The sequence below is a fragment of the Corythoichthys intestinalis genome, chromosome 15, assembly GCF_030265065.1.
Source record: "Corythoichthys intestinalis isolate RoL2023-P3 chromosome 15, ASM3026506v1, whole genome shotgun sequence".
NCBI classification, from domain to species: domain Eukaryota; kingdom Metazoa; phylum Chordata; class Actinopteri; order Syngnathiformes; family Syngnathidae; genus Corythoichthys; species Corythoichthys intestinalis.
Window position 1 is genome coordinate 21837700 of NC_080409.1, and position 17915 is coordinate 21855614.

A 17915-nucleotide genomic window follows, 5' to 3' on the forward strand; every position below is an offset into this window, starting at 1 on the left:
AAGACAATGGGCGTTTTGTGTTGGATAAATTCTTAAATAAATGATAAAAACGTGACGAAGCTGGCGATTTCCTTGGCAATGTTACCACAATAATAATTGTCACCTTAACTTATAAATAGTGGCGAACGGTGGTCGGAAGAGGACCATGGAGCTGTATTGTTGAGCCAGTTCAGGGACGCGCACCCCAAGCTCATATTTTTCTATAACTTGCATCTTCATTTCAAAGGTAAGCATCACCTTTTTCCTTGTTTCTCCAACTGTATCAACTTTATTTGAAAACTGTGTTGATTTCTCACACAAGAAAATCCACCGTGCGTTCGTTTGCAGTGCTGTCATGTCGTCGTATTTCGAGCATGTCGTCGGATGTAGAAACAAATGGCGAGTCAAATTTTACGTCGGATGTCGAAAAGATCGTGTGTCGAAGCGATCGTATGTCGAGGTACCACTGTATATTTATTATTCGGAATATCTATAATGTTTAGCTTACAATCATTTATTGATGTCCAATATTTAGTTAAAAAAAACGACTTTATAAAATTATTCACTCGCATATTTTAAATTTTTAAACAAATTAATCACAATGAAAATAATAGTGTCTGTAAATAGGTCAAGGATATCTACCTCAAATCTGTTGCTTAGTTATATTTTTTTAGATGATAAAAAAAAAAAAAATCGATCCAATGAAAGAAAAATGGAAAAAACAAACTTTTAAAAGGGTAAATATTTGAAAAAGAAAATATCTACCATTCCTTGATGTCTGCTGATTTCTGCATTGCGACCCTTGTTATATTACTGTGTTTCACCCATAAAACCCCCCAAAAGTCCAGTTCTGGCCATTCACAGCTGTGTCTTGACACTTGGTGAGACATGCTACACGGAGTTTTTGGATCGAAACAAGGTAACTACGCGATAATATCTCGTTAAAATCATGTTTTTTTTTTTTTTTTTTTTTTTTTTTTTTTTTAAATGCGCTCCTGTTCATAATTTTTCTTCCCCCAGAAAACTGAGATTTTAAGCTTTCCAATGATATATCACACATGCATATAGGACAATTTTGAAATGTGGCCAAATTGGGGGACTCAGAGCAGAACTTATATATATGTACACTACAGTATGTATACATACCCCACTGACCTAAATGAATGTTTATCTGCAACAACTAGCATAACTATGAGTTGATCATTGAACATTAGTCAATTTTCCGCTCAAACACACGTTTTGACCTGTGGCGATGCAAAACAGCTTCATGACAAAAATACTTTGCATTTACTCTCCTTGAATGAACTAAAAGTGAATTCTATCAATTGTCTTACTAGTAACTGTGGTGGATTGATGCCAGCCTGTTGCAATTTATCACAGATTTTATGTGGTGGACTTTTCCCACACAGGCACCCCCAGAACACGAAGCTCCCTGCACAGAACACAGGAAACTCAATCCTCAGTCTCTCATGCTGTTAATATATGGCAGGAAAATGTATTGAGATTATTGGCAAAGTAATTAAGACCGGTCTACAAGCAAAATGCTTCCCAGATAAAAGTGAGACTACTAAATGTGGGTAATTAAAAAAAGAAAAATAAGGTCAAAGTTGTCCATTGGGTTTAGGTTTTGCGATACAGTATCTAGCCGAAATGGTAAAATCCAAGCAATTTAGGCGAAATGTATTTCATAACTCCTAGTGTTTTGGAAGTGAACAAAATGCATTAATGTAGACACATTTCATTAGCGGTGGCACACACTGACACATCCATCTCATGTCAAATGTAGCAACTCGTAAAGCTGATATTATATACACTAATGTATCTTTGCGATAATTTTAAATATATTGAATATTTAAGCCAACCAGCACTAAAATCCTTTATTTTCCAATCCATGTCACCACAGCAAGTACAATTTAGCCTTTTTTCTTTAAATCTCCGAAGCATATATTTTTTTTTATATTCAAAATATTTATATTTTTTGTAGACCAGTGTAATTAAATGCATGAACAACTACTAACTATGTACCTAACTGGGTCCATTCTGCTTCAGAACGTTGGATAAGCTTCAACTGCCCATCCTCTGCGCATTCAATCTGCAATAGAAAGGCCTGTACAGGCAGAGGTGCGTCTGGTGCATCTTGAACAAAAGAAACGCTCGGCCTCGAGTTGAACTTGATGTAACGTTGTAAGGTGGGATTCAAACGTGACAATTCACCCTCAATGCCTTCAAGGGTGTCCAGCTGTATAGGAGATTTGAGGATACGTATTACAAAACTGAAATCGGTTCTAATTGATAATATGGTTCAAAACAATGTCATTCGTTTCCAAAGGCTGTGTGTGTCCACCTACAGCTTCGGAGTCCCCCTCAAAGGCAGCAGCAGTGCTCACGTGGTGGATATCAGTGTAGAGCTGAAGTAGTTCCAGTTGGGAGGAGCAGAGCTGCAATAACACTGTATCCTCTAGTTTAGCATCTGTTGAACAGAAATTTATTTTGTACATAGAGAAATCTTAATGAAGATATTATAAATAAGTCAAGTGAAAATGCGCCCTTTGAGATGAGCCACTCCACCTTGCTGCTGCAGAGCATTGAGTAAGGCGCGTATGATGTTCGTAAGACACAAGACAGGGACGTTCTTGTTGGACAGCAAAGACTCCAAAGCCTCAAAAGCAAAAAAAGAAGAAAAACACCATACTTAAAAATGTGACGACAAATGTGTTCTGAGATCAAGTGTTCAAATCCAGGCTCTGCCCTTGCTTGTGTCGAGTTGGCATGCTCATCCTGTGGGTTTCCTACAGGTATTTCCAAAACATGCATCGTAGGTCAATTGAAAATTTAAAATTTTCTGTAGGTGGAAATACATGTGCAAATGATGGTTTGTATACTGTTTGTACTGATAACTGTAGCCATGCGATGGGCTGACCACCAGTCGGTGACGAAGCCACTCGCCCAAAAATCAGCTGGGATAGCTTGTAGTACCCCTACGATCGACGTATTGGGCACTTGTGCCTTAAAGGCTAAAACAGGTGGCTGTAGTGGCAGTCGGAAACAGAGTAAAGGTGCCTTAATCATACCTGTTTTTGAATGGAAGAGTTTTTGATGTCCAGCAGCAAAGCTTTGACCTCACTCTCCAAAATATCTGAAAAAGAGAAGACAGATTGTCAAACTTAATCAGTAATAGCAAAGTCAAGGGTTACTGCTAACCTAATTGAGGGGAAATAATTATGCTCATTTGACTACATAAAAATATCTGAACAGAGCCTATAGCAGAAAATGTTTTAACGGGACAAGAGACAGAACAACAAAAACATATACAGTACAGTTGTACAATAAAATGCCTCTAATGAAGGCAAGTACTGTACATTGATCCCATTCACCTGCAAGACTCCCAAAAATTAGTTACATTCTCATGCATAACAGATTTCCTGGTTTATAAATACAGTAGTTAGTAACATTGATTCAACCTGTTTTTGTTATCACGTTGTAGTTGCGTAGATTGAATTTGTAAGTGCACACAATTATGAATTTAACTGAACAAATAATTATCTTTTTGCACTGTACATTGTAATTTTGTTAAGAACAATCTCTCACCAGGCTCCATATCACCACTCTTGAGCATTGTTGTCAGTTTCTTCAACAAATGCATATCTTTGGCTCCTTCACTCTTCTTGTCGCTGAAATGAATGCAATTCATACAAATCAGTACAACAATCTTTCAATATCATAAAAATAAAACGGCTGATCTCAATCTATAGTCTTATATACGTTGCAAGATTTCCCCCAGTCCTTTATAAGCCTGACGGACTGCCAGGCTTTCCTCAGTTGATGGTGATATCTTGACTTTTGAGATTCATCCCATGAAAAATCTCAATTGACAATCGAAGAAAAATCCAATTTAAATAACACCACTACATTCCAAAAAATATCATAGTATTGTATAAAACACATAAAACAGGAACTTTAATCTAAAGAAATAATCATATCAGGTTTAGAAATTGTAATTTCAGTACATACTTTAGTATTTGTGTGTGATTCTGCTGTCACGATACTAAAAAGCGATACACTCAAAAAAGAAAATACTCTTAACATTTTTGTTACAACATAAAAAAAAGTAAATATTTTTAAAATATTTTTCTCTGCTTTTAAAAACTATTAAAATTCTTTAACTGAGCTGATCAATAGTAGACGTCCAATCAATTTTAACTGGGAGAGTGGCAGCGAATGAACATTTGTTTGTTTGCCCCCGGCCCTCCCACTTCAAATTGAACGATGTCTAGCGGTGAATTGGTGAATTTATCAATTTTTAAGATTGCTAACCTCCTTGATACACACATAGCATATACAAACTGCATATACGCAGCACTGACCTGTAATATTAAATATATGGTCCATGCTCCATGAGGATCAAAAGTAGTGCGAAATAAAATTTACTCGATGACAATTTTTTTTGTGAGCTGTGGTCGTGAATAAACAAATAAATACCCGAGAATCGATACTTTTGCAATTAAATATTGGATACAACTATCGATACGTTGATACCTTTTGACAAATCTAGTGTGTGGATGTGTGACGTTATGGGGCGAGGCCTACAGACTAATGCCAGTAGATGAAGTTGGGTTGGTCAGCTCCTTCTGTTTGTTTGTTTGTTTGCCCGTTTGTCGCTTTGAATTAATGTCTGAAATACTATTCAGCATTAGACTTTACAATTCCTTAACTGCTCCGCTTGTTCCTCACTTCACTGAAGCTGTGATGTAATAAAATGTGGGCTCAGAACCTTTGGCAAAAAAGTGATAGCTTGTAATCAAACAATTTGTTAGTTGGGGGCTCTCAAAAGTTATGGTATTACTTTGTGTGTGTAAACAGAATATGTTGAACTGTATATATGCTTTGATATTAACCACTGTGTTAGTAGAACAACCTGAGGGCCAGGTGGAAAGGGACATTCACTGTCCTAAGGGCTTCTGTGATGGGATCCAGCAAACACACTTGATGGGTATGGATTTTCCAGCCCTGACTGGTTACACTGTTCACTCCTAAAAGACGGTAACCAGCATACAACAACCTGGGGATAAACACACACCAATATCCTCAGCAATCCAGAATGCTATCAAACACGCACTAGTGAACGTACAAGTATTGACATAAAGCAATGATTTTGTTTGTGTACCTGCAGTGTTTCCCAACAGTGAATGCACCTACTCGAGGCCCATATTGCATCGCCCATATCTCCAGTATCCCTCTGCGGGGGGCATAAATAACCAAGAACAGCGCATGGCGTCTGGGTCGGGAAGCTGAAGGGGAACTTTCCCGACCGACTTGCTCCTCTGGAACATGCAGCCAACCTAGCTGGGCATCTCTGTAACCTTTCAGTAAATAGATTTGCATGACGAAAAGACATTAAAAACACTTTTCAAGTCATTAAGCAAGTAAGGAAATTCCAGATACAGTGGTACCTCTACATACGAAGTTAATTCGTTCCAGGACCTTGTTTGTAAGTCGAAATGGTCGTATGTCGAGTAGGATTTTCCCACAGGAATACATTATAATTCCATTAATTCGTTCCACAGCCCAAAAACCTACACTAAATCCTTAATAAATACTGCTGGTACTACTACAAATAGCAATACACAAAGCAAAACAAATAAATTATGAATAAAAATGGGAATAGTAATATGATAACAGTAATAATAACAATAATTCCTGTAATAAGGTAACGGATCAGGTTTTAATGTTGCGGATGTGTTTTGCATGATGTACCTGAACGCACCGCGTAGCTGACTTGACCAAGGGAGATAAGATTTTACTTTCACTTTTCATGTTCAGCTGTGGTGGACAGTAAGCATGTAGTGTTGCACAAGGTATGAAATTAATGACTAAAAATTTGACGACGCTGGCATGTCTTTGGCAATGTTACAATAATAATGTCACCTTAATTTATAAAGACTGGCGAACGGAGGTTGGAGGAGGACCATTGAGATTGTAGGGGACACCACGCTCATATTTTTCTATCATTTCCCTCTTCATTTCAATGGTAAGTCTCACTTTTTTCCAACACCAGCACAAATATTCTTGGAACCCATGCTGAAGAAACTGTGGCGCTGTCATAAATCGTCGTATTTCGAGCATATCGTTGGATGTAGAAACAAATGCCGAGTCAAATTTTACGTCAGATATCGAAGTGATCGTATGTCGAAGTGATCACATTTCGAGGTACCACTGTATTCACAAAAAAATTGCTGTATCGTCCCTTTGCTTTCTTCTTACCTTTCCACATGCGAACTGCAATCCCTCTGTTGAGATCCAGCAGTGTGACTCGACCAAAGTCATCAGTTACTCCAGCCAACGTGTTACAAGGGGACAGGCAAATTGACTCGCCATGGCGACGAGAGTCTGGAAGCCCAAATCTGAAAAGGAGAGTTTAGGATAAAAACTGGACACGAACAATCAGCATATTATTTATCCCACGATTTATCACACAAGTTGAGTTTTTTTTACTATCAAACCAAACATTAAAGAAAAAGAACATTCAAAACAACTAGCTAACCCTTTTTATCTGCTTAATGCTAAAATTAGTTAGCACATACTGTATATGGCTGCGCTTTAACCCTTTAAGATATAAACTGAAAGCAAATGGTGCAGCAATAACAAGGACAACAAAACAAGAGTCTAATTTCATATCGTCTTCATCCTTTGCATAGAACGATGAATATTGGTGCCATATTTGTGAGTCATATAAAGGTGAGGCGTTTTAGTAACTCAACAGTTGCCATTGACGGTGTTCTAAGTCCAATCAAGTGGCTCTTTTCATTTTTCTGATGTGAATTTAAAATTGTTTAACACTAGTGGATGTCCAATCCGTTTGAACTGGGAGGGAACCCTAGACTAGACACACCTGCTTGTTATAGGAATGACTGCTAAATCCAGCATCCATATGCTAGAACAATGGCATTTCTATACATTTCTAACATATTTGGACAATAAAGATGATTTTGAACTGGTAAAGCTGGTTTGAGATATGTGGGCTCTGAGTTATAATTGTGGTCAATTAGAACTTGTATCTGTATCATAAATGTCACCTAATCCCCAGTGGTGTTGCAGGTTCAACTTTGGGCCTGTGTTTCTGGGCACTCTCAACCTCATTCTTATTCTTGTTCCATCCTAGCCATCCACTGAAAGAGGATATCACAGACAGAAATGGATACAGCACATTACAAAAATGAAGCTTGAGTAATTAGTTAAATTACTCGGTCAACCTTTTCACCAATTCGGCTTGGTGTTCATTTTGCATAAAGCATATTCAAAAGTGTCCTCACCTGGCAGCACTGAAGAGGGCTGATGTAAGTTTGCTTGCCACAGCGAGAGCCACATGAGAGAGAAGAGGCTGGGTGCTTCCCTGGGGAGACACAGGGATGAGTATAGCTCTCTTTTTTAAATCGTAGTCTTGTAAAATATTTTTCCACACGTCTACTATAATACAATGTAATCGGTCACCTCTACTGCATAGTAAAAGCCAGTGTAAGGGCCCCCTCCCACAGTGACATACTGGCTCATGGCAGGAGGGCTGCCTTTGACTGAAGCGTTGAAACCCCCCAAGACTGAGGCATTTTTCATTTGATCAAACACATTTAGTGTCATCACACCTGGCAGAGGGAAGATAGAAAAGGAAGATATGGAGGGGAAAAACAAGTTAATGCAAAGCAACCGAAGAAGGATGCAGATGGCTAAGCCATTCATGTAGACGGTTATATTCATCAAATGTACACAATAAATAAGTCAATGTAATTTTTCCAGAGTCTGGACTCTACATTCAGCACATTAGCAAACATTTCAATAAGTGTTATGAAGAACACATTTAGTTGAACACCAACCTGATATGAATCCAGGAATAAAAAAAAAACACAAGAGATCTAAAAGGATATACTTCATGCAGCTGCTTAGTAAACACTGCCTGCCACAGGAGCTGTTGATGCAGTGCACTGCATTGGTCATTACGTCAATTATGCGTTTATCTAGCTGCTGCTACAATGGACAAGTGGACTGCAAGAATGAAGAAAAAGGATGCCAAAAAAAACTTCTCTTGGGCTAACTCCACCTCACCTCTGCTCCTTCCTTCTGGGAGGCACCATCAAACATGGGAATTAACGTAAGTACATCCTTTAGGGCAGTGGTCCCCAACCACCGTTCCATGAACCGGTACTAGTCCGTGAGCCTCTTGGGACCGGTCCGCAAGAGGAATAATATTTTTCCATTTTAAATTATGTTTGTACCATTAAAACTCAAGTGTGAGATCAGCATCCAACAGCCCGCTGCACCTCAGGGTTGCCCGATCAGAAAGGTCTCCAACTCAATCACACTGTAAATATAACCCACGCAATTTGGCGGGAACCAGCCCAATCTGTCTTTATCTACGCACTCACTCTTGATACAACAAATATGGCAGCACACTGCGAGTACTCAGAAACTATGTCTTTTCTTAGAAGTGCCAACAGCGCTTGGTGTGCGATAAACAGACTCTCGGGAGCGATCAAAACACTGTGCTGAACGCCAATGGTGCCTTGTGTGCACCAGGTATAAAGACCTATTGAGATGAGCAACAGCAATGCCCAGCTTGCAGCATGAAAACCCATTCATTTTGTATGTGGGAGCAGTTTCCTGGGCTTTGGGATGCTCGAAAAGTGGCTCCTATGTCACTTTCTCACCTTAAACTAGTATGTCAGCTTCAATGTCGCCCTCCTCCTTGCAATAATAAAAATCAATAAAAATAAATGCATTCGTACTTGGGATTTTGTTACCTTGCTACGGAGAGGTCTTTTTCCGTCGTGTTGGGCTTTACCTACCCCAAATGCATGTGCAAATGAAAAATAAATGCATTTATGCATTTGTACTTGGGACATAGACATCATAATATATTGACGGGACACGGGTGCCGGGGCCAATTAATTGGGGGCCTATCCCCATCGAAGCTGACCGAGTGGACACGTAGAAAAAGAGCTTTTTACGTTGAAAATTCTTGTGAATAAATGCTTAAATCCCTGAATTCTTTAAAAGTATTGACGTAAAACAGTCCCGATTCTTGGTTAAAAGCAAAAAATGGAAAAATTATGAAGTCTAGGGTACAGCTTTCAAACTTTTCCAAACTAAATCCGACATTGGATCGCTGCATGTGTTGAATAACTGCGACCGACTGCAAATAACTGAAGCGCAGTGTGGGACAGCCCCCGACTTGAAGGCGTGGCACAGTGTCTGTGGATTGTGTCCCATCAATATAATTATGAAGTCTATGCATTGGATTTCACTCCTGGTCTTTCTTTTGGCGTCGTGCCTGCTTATGAATCCTACAATGAATAATCACAATGGGAGTATGTCTAACTCCCAAGATGCATAAAAACTCTTCAGACCACTAGGACACTCAATATTCCCATTCTCTGTGTCAAGCAGCTGAACAGAACAGGTTAAAAAATAGGATTCCTTTATGAAAGAAGCCTACTAACCATATAGTAATCATTTCGTTTCATGTAATGTTAAAATGCATTGTTTGGTGACACCAGATTTTTTTCGTAAAATATATTGGTGTATAAGGCCATAAAAATAATAATGATGGGAAAAAAAATAAGTACACCTCACTTAAAGAATTGTAATTCAATTTCAGTATGAGACTTACCCACACTACAGTGGTCTACAATATTGTCCATATCTTGGAGAGCCCACTTCTTATAGGCCAGAGGAGGGGGCTGAATCATTTCACTACCTGCAGCTGCCGCTAGATGTAGAAAAAAATAAAATATGGTGGAATCCACTGCTGTAAGAGAGAGCCTTAAAGAAGATTGTATTTTCTCTTTCACACACACAGAGGCACGCACACACACACCTCTAGCCACCTGATTCCGGCAAGCACGAAGGGACTGGAAGAGGCTGAAACCATCAATAGTGACCAGTGCAGCAGGGTAGAGGATGCTTAACTCTTCATGCTGGGATTGAAAAATTTAGCTAGTCAAGAATGTATCATTTATCTAGGAAGAAAAGAGGGGAAAATAACATGCTTTTACTCCTCCGTTACCTGCTCAGTTACACCAGGATGGCGAGGGATCTCATATGTGCGACACTTCAGCCTTATAACTGGGTCCTCATGAAGCAATTGGGCCAGGAGCAAAACCCCACTCTGAGGAAAACATTACAAATTCCATTTAGTATAATTCCAAATAAAAAAGGACAACACCCCCCTAATATAGTAAAAGCTAAGTTAATTTCAAAGGATGTACATGACAGTATTATAAAGCAGTGGCAGTTTTGAATGAATTACTGTACCTCTGTGTAAAAGCGGACATAGCCAGAAGTGAAACCCACAACAACACATGTCCAGTCGGGTCGCCCAGTGGAGCTCCTATTAAAAAAAAAAAAAAAAAAAATATTCGTACATAAGCACACGCTATCAAGCCACATGTAGTTACTCATACACAAGAAAGGACAATTTTAATTTTTACCTTTTCTGGCTTGCCAGTGGTATACAGATGGTGCTGCTCACACATTCTCTGCAGAGAGGAATCAAACAACACAAATGACATTTATTTAAAAATTGTTACATAAACCTATGCACTCCATACATTGGTAGTAACGATGTCCCGATCGCATATTTTTGCACCCGAATCTGAGTTCCAAACATTTTACATTACTGTATTGTTTACAGTACTTCCTCTTCCGCTTTATCTGGGAATGTTGCAGTGTATAAAGCGTCTATATATTTTTGTTTCTTTTTTGCAATGCCATTGTATTTCTGGATTATTTTGTCACTTTATAGCCATTAAAAAATAAATAAATAAATAAACAAATAAATAAATAAATTAAAAACCTGATCCTTTTCACGTGATCGGATCAGGGACATCCCTAATTTGTACTAAAGCTATTTTAACTTTTTTTTTTTTTTTTTTATAACCTCGGATGCTATTTTACCATTTTTGTTTGTACAACAATTTGCATTGAAATTGCCACATTTTTCAAGATATTATAGTTTATCCTTTTTGGGCTCTTCTGCAAACAGCATTAATAGGTTAGGTGTGACATAACACTGTAACTAACTTTAAAACCTAATATTTGCAGAACACAGGGTTTCAATCCAATTTAAAAATCTAGCGTATACAAACAACGCACTTCAACCAAGGTACACTCCCAGTTCAGCCTAAAGTATGCATGAAATTTTAAAATATCGGGAAATGATTTAGTGCCTCTTTAAAGATTCAAACTTAAGGACTGACAAATATTTATGAATTTTGTTATTAATGTAAAATCATTATTTCACTGATGGGTTGCATCTAGCATATTAGTCAACCCTTTAAACCAGACATGTCCAAAGTCCGGCCCGGGGGCCAAATGCGGCCCGTGGTCAAATTTCATCCGGCCCCCAGCCTCTGTCATAAAATCAATAAAGTCTGGCCCGCACCCAGACTTAATAAATTGGTCAGCAGTACTGCTACCAGCATATGAAGTAGCTAACACACTAATTGCTGCTCCTCATTTACCCACTAAAAGGCAACAGCACTCTAAGCAACATTACCCCGTGTGACCCTTCCAATTTTCTAAAATGGCGACAACAACAACAAAAAAAGTTGACTGCGACGGCCGACGCTTCAAGGATAGGTGGAAATTTGATGATTTCTTCACTGAAATATGCAACAACTGTGTCTTCCTCATTTGCAGAGACAGTCGCTGTTTTTAAAGAGTTCAATGTGAGGCGATATTACCAAACATGACAAAACATGTACGACAAGATTAGTGCTGCAACAATTAATCGATTAACTCGAGTATTCGATTACAAAAAAATATTCTAATTTTGTTGCTTCGAGTATTCGTTTAATTAAAGTGCCGTTTTAATGGTTTATTTTGAAAGTGTTTGCAATTAGTTTTATTGATGAGGGTGGATACACTGCCCTCTGGTCTGCCTCTTTTCACATGGCTGAATCCAACAGCTCCCTGTTAAGACCAACGTAAGCTAAGTTTTTGTTTGAGCTAATGATTTTTGATTCATTCTTAATTTAGTTTATAGGTATATTTAGCCGTTTTTTGTGGGAATTTGTGTCTGAAAAAAAAATTAGCATTTAAGCTAGCGGACTTTTTTCTATGTAAGTTAGCCAGTTGTTCTTTTGTTGTACATTGATCCTCATTTAAAAAAAAAAAAAATATATATATATATATATATATATACCGTTTGAGGCTCAGGTATTTTAATTTTTCATGTTCCTTATCCGATTACTCGATTATTCAAACTAAGTAGACCATCGATTAATCGACTACTAAAATATTCGATAGCTGCAGCCCTAGACAAGATTACAGGGAAGATACGCAGCGAGAAATTGAAGAAATTGAAGCAACTTGAAGCTAGTTAAATTTCATAGCAGCAGTACTTCGCAAGAGCCCGAGAGTCAAAAGAGAACGCCACAAAGGCTAGTTGCAAGATTGTTGAAATTATGAATTAAAAACGATAATAAAGCAAATGTGATACACAGAATGGCTTGCTAAAATTTGCTTAAATATATTGTTCTACGTAAAGGACGTCAGCCAGGATCGGCCCCCCACATTTTTACCGCACCAAATCTTGCCCCCTTTGCAAAAAGTTTGGACACCCTTGCTTTAAACACATACAACGCTTAACATATTAATTGAACACGTAACTTACTAGCCATACTTCAATTCTACAAATAATATCCTATAGTTAAAAACTGAAATTCACCTGTTGATTTTTTTTTTAAATTCAAAAGGAGTCACCTTACCCTTCTTCAGTGCTGAGTATTCCACTCCAAGACACCGCCAGGGTCATCTCTTCTTTGCCACTATCATCTGTTTGCCATTTAGCTGGAAAGTACCAGACAAAAAGAGCTCTGTTTATTAGGAGATGATTCATCTTTCTATCCTGGAGTTGATGGAATTTTGAAGGCCTTTTTACGCAAGTTCGCCACGTGTACTGGAAACCCATTCATATTGTGTGTTGGAGGGGGCATTTCTAGAGGCACTGAGCATTCGTGGCCTTTTTGGACAGAGCTCATTTTTTTCACACTGGCAAACTGTGAGGTGCTGATGAAGTGATATCTTACTGGTTTGGGGGACGGATATACTGTATAAGTCACAGCACAGCTAAATAATATCTCAATGTGCTTTTGTATGCAACTGTAGCTCACGAACGACATTAAACTATCCATGTTCTCGCCAAACCTGGTAAATCCTTTTTCAAGTCTGTTATCTCTCCTTCCTCCATTAAATGAGATCCGTTGTGGCTTTCTGGTGCATTAACAAAAACAAAAAAAACTATATGCTTGAGACGCCGGTAAATAGCCTTGACTGAGTCGCTGCGGCTACGCCAGCACTACGGTAACTCCTTTCTTTTGCCGTCATTAGCTGCTGCCCAGTGCGAAAAAGCCTTAACACCGGATATTCGCTCATCAATTTGCCTTGTGTGGCAAGCAATCGTCTCTATTTGTAATATACATTTGTCACCTCTAGGCATGTGCTGGTTACCGGTTTCAAGGTATACTGTGGTATGAAAACGTCAAGGTTTCAAAATCGCAAAATTTTTTTCGTCATACCGTCCCTATGGTATTAGCTATTTTTATGTCCCAAAAATGCAGGGCTCACCCCTCCCCGTCAAGTTGTTGCTCAGTATCGGTAAGTCAGCTGTGCAGCAGGTTGGCTGGAGGACATGAAACACCTGAACATCCCACCATCGAAGAAAATGAAGTCATTGGTATGGGAATACTTAGGGTACAGGAAAGTTACAGACAGCCGCGGCTTACAGTAGGTAGGCCAACCGACATGTAAGACATGTTTGTGGGGGGTGGCTACCAGAGAAGGCAAGATCTCCAATATGATTTCACATTTATACAAACTTAAAGGTTAGTAAACGCTGTCATGAATGTTTCCGACTAGCTACGAGAGATAACTCCAACATGTGTAGTGTGTCTAGCAGTGGTAAAACATTCTGTAACGTAAGCTTGTTAACGAGGCAGATAATGTTGCTAATTAGCATGCCAATTTATTTTTATTTAGAAATGTCATTTATGTTTTTTTTTTAATTCATTTAACATTATACTTATATTCCAATTTGCTAATATGTTGTTTTGAAAAATAAAAATCATGTTCAATAGAAAAAAAGGTTTTTTGCAAACCAGAAATAAAACATTTTAGAGCTGTAATTGCAATACCATGACATCGTGATATTTTTTCTTAAGGTTATCTTACCGTCAGAATCTCATACCGGCACATTTCTAGTCACCTGAGGGTGACACTAACAGGGATCTGATTGCAGGATGCTGTACACACCCACTTAATACAATGTGTTCTGTGTTACAGGCATAGGAGGATAAATGCTGTCTGTGTATTCTGTTTCAGTGCTGATGCGGCAATTTTAAGTGATTCACTTGAAAGGGCCTGTGTGTCAGTGTCGACAACTGACCTGAGAGAAAGACAGCCTTTTGTTCTTGGGCCACCACAAGCAGGTCCGAGCAGGGTGACAGGGATACGACACAGTCCTGCAGCCAGGGTCCACTGGGCTCCTTGGCTTCCACTACCTACAGATTAATAAGAAAATATCAATAGCAACTTCATGATTCATTTTAACAGCCGATCCATTTGGAGGTCATTGACGGTGATAGACGTCCAAATCATGTGGCTCCTTCTGCTGTGAATTTAACATCAGCAGCAGATGAACAAGTTCATCACTGCTCTCCTCCCATTTCAAATGGTTTGGAAGTCTAGCACTGTCTATGGCAGGGGTCGGGAACCTATGGCTCGCGAGCCGGATCTGGCTCTTTTGACGGCTGCATCTGGCTCACAGACAAATCTTTAATTATTCAAAAACAAAAAAAGTCTCGTTATACTCCTTTGCGCATTGCGCGAAACGGCGACGGTCACCAGTCATATGCTGGTGTTGTGCAGTAATGAGCAGACGTGACTTTTGCAGCGTATGTTACCTTTTTTAATGCACCGAAAAAACTCGTGAAATTCGCACTAGATATCATCAAATAGCAACCTAGATGTGCTCCGTTAGATCCCCCCAAGTCCCATGCCATTGGCTGCGTGAGCCCGGGATGATCATGGGACACGTAGTAAATATACTAAAACCGGCGACTAGAAAGCCAGTTCGCAGTAATTTTAGTGGGAAAGTGGCAAACATACATGTCGTTTTGTCAATCTATATTTTTATTTATCTATCAATCGCATTGGCGACACAGATGAGGCAGAGACACTGTTCAAGTGGGGTCGGCGTATTTTGCAGTTGAAAATAGCAGCCGATGTGCGCATGTACGTGAAGTAAACTTCCCTCATTTTTAGTTTCGTTTTCTGCGTTTGTCAGCTAATTTTAGAAACCCTTTTGAAAAGATGGGGGAAAAGAAAAAAAGACCAGGAGTATCGTTCTTTTCAGCTGGAACTGACTGACAGATGAATTTGCCTTTGTGGATAGTTTTTGACGACTTCCGATAAAGACCATCATGATGTCAAATCAAACTGAGGCAATGCAAGAGAAGGACATAAATGCGGCGCTGTTTTTTCTCTTGCTTTAGATGAGTCAACAGACGTAAGCAATTTATCCCAAGTTGGCGTGATTGCAAGGTTTTGACTATGAAAGGGACAACAAGAAGGGTGGATTTATTCAAGTCCTTCACTGAGTTCGCTAAAGAAAAAAATCTACCGATGGATAAACTTGTTTTGGTGTGCACTGGCTACCAGAGAAGGCAAGATCTCCAATATGATTTCGCATTTATACAAACTTAAAGGTTAGTAAACGCTGTCATGAATGTTTCCGACTAGCTACGAGAGATAACTCCAACATGTGTAGTGTGTCTAGCAGTGGTAAAACATTCTGTAACGTAAGCTTGTTAACGAGGCAAATAATGTTGCTAATTAGCATGCCAATTTATTTTTATTTAGAAATTTCATTTATGTTTTTTTTTAAATTCATTTAACATTATACTTATATTCCAATTTGCTAATATGTCTGTGCGTGGTGGGAAAAAATAGGATTCGTGGTACTTCTTGAACATGAAAAGAGACGCATCCTAAGTCTCTCAACGCCTGCATGAAGCTTAACCCCACCAAGTATCAACCAGACTACAAAGGCATCATCATACATACATACATACATCAGCAAAACCATGCAGCACCAGCAGTCGCGTTTATTGTAAGAAATACTCATCATTGACTTGCAACAGCATAACAATGTTATTAAAAAGAACTCCAAGACTAGCCCAAACCCTTGTACTTTAAAAGTGTTGAAATTACATAAAACGCACACATTACTTGTATTTTTAGTTTTAAACATACTACATTTACAAAACGTGGGGTTAATGGCTCTCTCAGCCAAAAAGGTTCCCAACCCGTGGTTAATTGTATTAAATGAGTGTGGAGAAAACAACACATCTGAGACAAACACAGATAAAATTGTCCTCCTTGCAAATAGTGTGTCTTTGAATTGTTCCGAGGTAATGAAAAATTAAATCAATCAAAACTAGATGAACTCTTAATATGCTGCCAAACTGATGAATGAGAGATAAAAGAGATTAAAGACAACATGACAAACCGATGGTGCTTCTTGCTCTTTGCTCTTGTCACTTTCCCATGCCGTTTCCCAGTCACTGGTGTCCCATGCTAGTTCATTTTCTGCTAGGAGGAGCAAGATCAACATCGTCAACTCAGAGAATTTGTCCATATGTAAATTTGCCTCATCTGTCACTGATGATGAAGTTGATTACCTGTTTGATTCTTTTCCGCTGGCTCAGTTTGACCGTGGGACAAATAGTCCCTGACCGTCTTGAGCTCTTGAAGACGACAAAACTCCAGTAGGCTGCAGGACATGTCGTCTCCGTCCTGCCTGCACCCAATTTAACAGAAAATTCACCACTTAGCCTGTGTGCTAACAAAAGTCTATTTGGAGAAGAGTGACGTAGCCTCGCGACACGCTGGGAACGCCACGGTATTGTGCAAACCTTTTGACAGACTTCGCACAATTATGTTGTGTTATTAGCATAAAAAAATATATCGACTAAGCACTGTCTAAAAAATGAAGGGTGTCAAATATTTGCTGTCAGGGAGGTAGAAGTCAACTAGCTAGCATAACATTGGTTCGTTTCCGGGTTATGCTCAAATCGGGTTTTCAAAGTAATTGCCAAAAATGTTTCATTTCTGACTGTATGCACTATGCAATACCCCCAAAAAGCGCAATTCAAAGTACAACATGTTTTTACAATATATTAGTCCTGGAATTCATATGATAATAAGAAATTCCCCACAGTGTTAGCATTATTTCTGACATTTTTTAAAAGCTCGCCGCACTCACTAGAGTGCAGTAGAGGAATGTTTTAGTTGCCGTTAAAAAAAAAATGTAACTACTAGTCCAGTAGTGAATAAATCTTAAGGGTTCGCCGAAGGGATGGAAACGCAGAGCCCTGTTTTCATACACTTATTAAATCTAGGCAAAGTGCTTTTAGACCACGTTTTGTACTGGTTTGCTCCCAATTTACAGGCTTAATAACAATATTAATAATAATAATGCAATTTATTTGAAGGCGCCTTTCTGGTACTCGAGGTCGCCGTGCAATCATTTAAAAAAATTAAAGATGGAAAACAGTAAAAATAATATAGTATAGAACGTTTAGGGCAAATTTAAAATACTAGAGATGTAAAAACAATGAAAATACTAATAGATAAAAATAAGTAGTAGAAAATTAAAACACAAAGAAATTAGGGATTATTATTGACAGGCGAGTCTGAACAGGTGAGGTTTGAGTTTGGATTGAAAAAGGGGGAACAATTAATCCATTTCTTTTAACTGCTAGTCCTCGAGCTGATGGGAGGAGGAACTGGTTTGCTCAGTGGAAGGTTGACTCGCTCTTGATATGAGGGAATACAACAGACCAATGGGCAGCATGGTCTCAAATTTTGACCTGTTTTTAATTTTG

General features: G+C 38.8%; 1 protein-coding gene across 7 annotated transcripts in view; it reads right to left on the minus strand.

Moving 5' to 3' along the window:
- rab3gap2 (RAB3 GTPase activating protein subunit 2 (non-catalytic)) overlaps window positions 1–17319 on the minus strand; it is a 38206-nt gene extending 20887 nt beyond the window's left edge. The window contains exons 1-22 of one of the 7 annotated variants that reach the window (XM_057859832.1): window positions 17294–17319; window positions 16710–16828; window positions 16538–16617; window positions 14414–14528; window positions 12738–12819; window positions 10458–10505; window positions 10282–10357; window positions 10034–10135; window positions 9845–9944; window positions 9638–9736; window positions 7468–7616; window positions 7290–7369; window positions 7053–7145; window positions 6241–6380; window positions 5144–5339; window positions 4895–5038; window positions 3568–3650; window positions 3051–3115; window positions 2548–2638; window positions 2328–2464; window positions 2005–2218; window positions 1314–1411 (exon numbers count right to left, since the gene is read on the minus strand). In XM_057859832.1, the coding sequence (XP_057715815.1) occupies window positions 1314–1411; window positions 2005–2218; window positions 2328–2464; window positions 2548–2638; window positions 3051–3115; window positions 3568–3650; window positions 4895–5038; window positions 5144–5339; window positions 6241–6380; window positions 7053–7145; window positions 7290–7369; window positions 7468–7616; window positions 9638–9736; window positions 9845–9944; window positions 10034–10135; window positions 10282–10357; window positions 10458–10505; window positions 12738–12819; window positions 14414–14528; window positions 16538–16617; window positions 16710–16812 (2295 nt within the window). In that variant the 5' untranslated portion in view covers window positions 16813–16828; window positions 17294–17319. Of the gene's footprint in view, window positions 1–1313; window positions 1412–2004; window positions 2219–2327; window positions 2465–2547; window positions 2639–3050; window positions 3116–3567; window positions 3651–4894; window positions 5039–5143; window positions 5340–6240; window positions 6381–7052; window positions 7146–7289; window positions 7370–7467; window positions 7617–9637; window positions 9737–9844; window positions 9945–10033; window positions 10136–10281; window positions 10358–10457; window positions 10506–12737; window positions 12820–14413; window positions 14529–16537; window positions 16621–16709; window positions 17140–17293 lie in introns of those variants that run through there. The other 6 variants (XM_057859831.1, XM_057859834.1, XM_057859833.1 and 3 more) reach the window with 6 other exon arrangements.
- Between the last annotated feature and the right edge of the window lie 596 nt (window positions 17320–17915).